Raw genomic sequence first — 4,608 nt, 5'->3', positions numbered from 1 at the left:
CATCAAATAATTTCTTCATGTATTTCGCCTTCAAACTTCCTGTTGCTGAGCCAAAATAGTTTTTTATACATGTAAATAATATTTTCAGTGGTCAAAGGATTATAGCTTTCATACTGTACTGAAGTATATCTAGAGCTACTGTACAGTTAAAGTAGACACAGGTCGCCCTCTCGTGGTCAAAGAGGCTCAGTGCATATTTCCTCTTCATTACATCCCTTTCTTGAGGGAAACTTCATGAGCGTTTTCACCACTGAATGAATGTCATTATCCTCTCCTGTCTCTCTACAACCCCATCATGTGAGAAACCCTCATGTCCCTAATGGGTTTTTCTGCCTAGCTGTTCAGACCTACTGCTGAGTGTACCACCTAAAGGCCAGCACATGACAGCACAAGACCCCGGCTGTCATCATGTGATCGGACCAGAGAGAGACTCACTATGTGAGAGAGACTTTAAGTCTGCGATGCTGCGGAGGTTTGATGTTTCCTCAGAATCTTTCTCTTTATCAAGACAGCGATTACAAAATTATGATGCACATAAAATTTAATTACTGAGATGTGATCTGTGCACTTGATCATGATGACTTGATAACTCTCGATATAACTGGCCTTTGAAACCATAATTAATTTGTCAATCTTCACTCACATTAAATACAATGCTCAAATTCTCCTCTTGCTCAGATATGTGAAAATGACACCAATATTAGATTCACATGACACATGAAAATGACTTTATGTTACAGACAGTATAACCCTGTATATAAGAACCGTTAGTGCAAATTGACTTGTTTCCCAGCTGGTTAAAGACACAAAAAAAAACATATTATACATATAATATTGTATGTGGTTGTTATTGTGCTGCTTTAGGCTGTTTCCCATCACAAAGGTGAAGAACAAATGCTTTCAAGTTAAAGTAAGCTGTGGCACATCATTTAAAGGGCCAGTTCACCCGAATTACAGAAAACATAGTGTCTCACTTACCTCTAGTTGTATCTAATCATGCAGATATCCTACTCTATTTTTGCCCACATTTTGAGTCATTCATTGGAGGTGGAAGAATTTCCATTGGCATCACTCACAACAGTGAAAAATGACATTTAAATAATTAAACAGCCCCAAATATTTCTAGAAACAATGCACCCGTTACATTGGATAATCCACAAACACACGCTCTGTGGGCTAGCCAGAGCAATGGGGACATTGTTTCTGGAAAGACATGCAACGGTTGAACTCAGTGAAATGACATTTTTCAATGCTGTGGGAAACACAGATGAAATACTTCTTCTCCTCCAGTGCAGGATGGAAATAGAAATCTTAGAGAAAATCTCAACATCTGGACAAATAAATCCAAAACTATTTGCATGGCTAGTTACCACCAGAGGCAAGTCAGGAAATATGTTTTTGAAATTTGGGTCAACCTTTAATTAGCGTTTGGCCATTCCTTGGATGCTGTTTTTTTCTTTTTTTCTTTTTTGGATTATTTAAAGGCACTTGGAGTGGATGGCAACGACTGTTATACTCTAACTATTCTGCCCTTTCATTTTCATGCTCGCTGAGTTTTTCTGTTCAAATTAATCCCCTGATTTATTCAGATAGCTGTTAGTTCTCAGGTATTTAATGAGGGTAGTGTGCAGGTGTTGGTTTGGCCTTCATTTTGAATGAAGATGAAAACTTCTTTAGCTGGATCTGTTTGCTGTTGCTGAGTTAGGGTCCACACTTTGGGTCTCCACACATTTGTTTCAATTATATTGTAGCAGTGAAACTCTGAAAATTGCCAAACTTTTGAGGTATATTTAGTAGAATCCCATGAGAATAAACTTGACTTTGCCATGACTTATTTTTAGAAAAAAAAAAACCACACACACACAGATCTATATCATGTCATCTATATAAAAATAAAATATGAACTTCAGACTCCAGGTTACTGCTTCTTGAAAATCCTCTTAGCATCCACTCCCTCGTAGTTGTAACTCTGTGAGGAAGAGACAGAGGTGTGTTACTTTATGGAGACATTTATTGAAAGCAGACTGCAGCAATTAACATATTGCATTGGAACCGGGTTAAAATCGATGAGCCGTACGGGGACCTACTGACCTGTACGAGCTCTCCTCCCACCAGAGCTCTCGTGGTGGTCAGGACCTTGTTGTTGTCTTTCCTGGTGAATTTGCCCTTTAGCATGTCACCCTCCATCTCCCACGTACCCTAGTTAAAAATATACAGTTGGTGATAGAAGCTCTTCTTATGTTATGCTACATTTGTCTGCATTTGCCAAGTTTTATTGGCCATATTTGTTTGTTTTTGATGAGTTTTTCCACATTCAGTTCGCTCTCCTGCCAGCTACTACATAACCACTGCAGAGTAATTACTCACTGGAACTTTTCCACCGCTTTCAGCATTAGCATTAGCTGGCTGAATTTGCTCTTTCCTCATGAGTGATGAATCCATCACTCTTTAAAAAAAAATAAGCCATATTTTCCCTAAAGCAAACTATTTCTGGTTGCATTTACATTATGGAGCAGCACCTGGACTGGCTGCTGCTGGTTTTAATTATGAATATGAGTCTGCACCACATCAGGACACTCACTGACACTTCAGTGCCATCAGCCAGGCTGTAGTCGAAAGCGACGCCCAGGGTGAAGTCGATGTCCTTGGTGCGGAAGGTGCTGGACTCTTTGATGTGAAACTTGTCCCCGGTCTGCTCGATGGTGACCTTCAGGTTGTCATGTTCCGCCAGCTTGCGCTTCATGACATTAATACCTTGTTGATAGGAAGAAAAATATAAAAATGTAGATGGATGGATAGATAAGAATCATGTATTGAAAGTGTATTTGTAAGTGACAAGTTCTCTTCCAAGCTTTTATTTTGAAGTGTTCACAGAGTATTAACACACAGTCCAAAGATCTTAATTTAGCTGCTGCTATTATTATGGGTTGTTCCACAGTCACCTCAGACCTATCAACACCTCACTGCACTGGCTAGCATTCACACAGCAATGTCAAACTTTATGGAAACACATGACACACTCACATACATCGTCCTCATGAGCGAGATCATGAGGCCGGACAAATAGAGCTGAGGAACACCATGACTTGACTGACAGATTAATTAACTACACACACTCACACACACTCACACACACTCACCCATTTGCTCCATGAACTTGTCATAGTTCTCACTGCGGTCGACTTTCCAGGTTCCACTGAATGACATGGCTGCAGGCTGGTTTGGGCTGAGGGCAGCTGGTGATGAAGCACTAGCAGAACTTGGGACTGTGAATGCCCAGTGGCCTCCATTTATATAACCCCCCACCCCACCCCACCCCCCTCTCCCCCACCCCCAAGCTGGCATGGAAGATGCTCTTCTTTATCTCACTGATTATCTGTCTGCTGATGTGGCCATTTAAAGGCTGTGTCAAATGTAGGGCGATTGCCGCACGACCTCGAGGATACACTGATAGATAACCGTAGGGCAACTCCCCTCAGTGAATCTGGCACAGTTAAACACTGTCGCACTGTTCTGCAGGAGAGAGAGAGAGAGAGAAAAAGAAAAGAGTGGGCTGTTTGCATGGCCGCCCATGGCAGTCACTCAACTGAGCCCCTCTCTGTTCCTCAATCTTTTCTTTGTCGCCCTGTTTGTGCCTGGCATGAAAATGAGTTGTGAGGGACTTTGTATGTCACAATGACAACTTGAGCTGGCATGGTTACAAAGACTAGTGACCCAGAAGAGAAAATACTTGTGACTGGAAACCTTCTATTTGTACATAGTTGCAGGACCAGTGTGTTTGCAAAGTTTCAGCAGCACAAACCATGAACACTGTCTAACATTTGATCATTTTTGATTACAGTCTGTACAGCTTCAGGCAGCACTTGGTTTTCTGTATGATTAGACACTTGAACCTTGATTATGTTGCATTCATTTCTTTTTTTTTGTCAGAGTCACCTATTGTTTCAAGGTAATTTACACAAGCACACACTGATTTTAAAACACTGCATTTATTTTTGACAAAATAATCCAAACCTAAGGTCTGCTCACTATGTTTTTTTTCTGGAGCTTTCAAACATATCGCACAGTCTTCATCACTGGATGAATGCCGCTCCGCTGCTCATGTTGTCATTGTGATGGATTTGTTGTTATGCAAGCTCAGCAGCTGATTTCATCCTTATCTTTTTTAAGGACCCTGTGAAGGAATAATTTAACATTTTGGGAAATATGCTTATCCAAACTTCTCAGTTACAGTAGCATTGTCTGCAAAATGTTAATTGAGATGTAAGTTTCGGTTGATTTGTAGTATGAAGTAAAAAAAACAAAAAAAAAACAAAAAACGCTGATATTGTCTTTTTAAAGTTCCAGCAGCTGTGATTCAGCATGTGTCCTTTGACAGTTGGACACTATAGCTGCATTCTTGAGAGGAAAGCTGTGCACTCGAGGCTGAACTGTGAGATTATGCGACATTATGGAGAAGACTGAATGCATTGTTCACACCTCAAGAAGTCCTCTCAGTCAGCGTGAGATGCCACTTCCATTTATCATAACTGCATTAGCCGGGGAGCGGTTGGGGAAATGAGACAGGTAAATCTAATATGTTAGAGCAACAGAAAGACACCTATAGAT

The 4,608-nt window shown here is 40.7% G+C and overlaps 1 protein-coding gene across 1 annotated transcript; it reads right to left on the bottom strand.

Moving 5' to 3' along the window:
* Positions 1 to 711: 711 nt before the first annotated feature.
* Positions 712 to 3,297, bottom strand: LOC130164107 (fatty acid-binding protein, intestinal-like). The gene is made up of 4 exons (XM_056368548.1): positions 3,141 to 3,297; positions 2,582 to 2,754; positions 2,092 to 2,199; positions 712 to 1,969 (listed from the first exon to the last, which is right to left on the bottom strand). Exons 1-4 carry the CDS (start codon positions 3,205 to 3,207, stop codon positions 1,919 to 1,921), a joined length of 399 nt encoding a protein of 132 aa, XP_056224523.1. The 5' UTR covers positions 3,208 to 3,297; the 3' UTR covers positions 712 to 1,918.
* Positions 3,298 to 4,608: the final 1,311 nt, after the last annotated feature.

The sequence above is a fragment of the Seriola aureovittata genome, chromosome 23 (genome assembly GCF_021018895.1).
Source record: "Seriola aureovittata isolate HTS-2021-v1 ecotype China chromosome 23, ASM2101889v1, whole genome shotgun sequence".
NCBI classification, from domain to species: domain Eukaryota; kingdom Metazoa; phylum Chordata; class Actinopteri; order Carangiformes; family Carangidae; genus Seriola; species Seriola aureovittata.
This window is presented reverse-complemented; position numbering and strand designations above follow the sequence as displayed.

Bases quoted from the DNA above. Each gene is read 5' to 3' on its own strand.
- LOC130164107 (XM_056368548.1), bottom strand. From the start codon at position 3,207: ATGTCATTCAGTGGAACCTGGAAAGTCGACCGCAGTGAGAACTATGAC. The intron at 2,200-2,581 runs GTGAGTGTCCTG...ATTTTTAACTAG, and splicing joins CTGATGGCACTGAAGTGTCA to GGTACGTGGGAGATGGAGGG. The intron at 1,970-2,091 runs GTCAGTAGGTCC...TCTTCCTCACAG, and splicing joins TGGGAGGAGAGCTCGTACAG to AGTTACAACTACGAGGGAGT.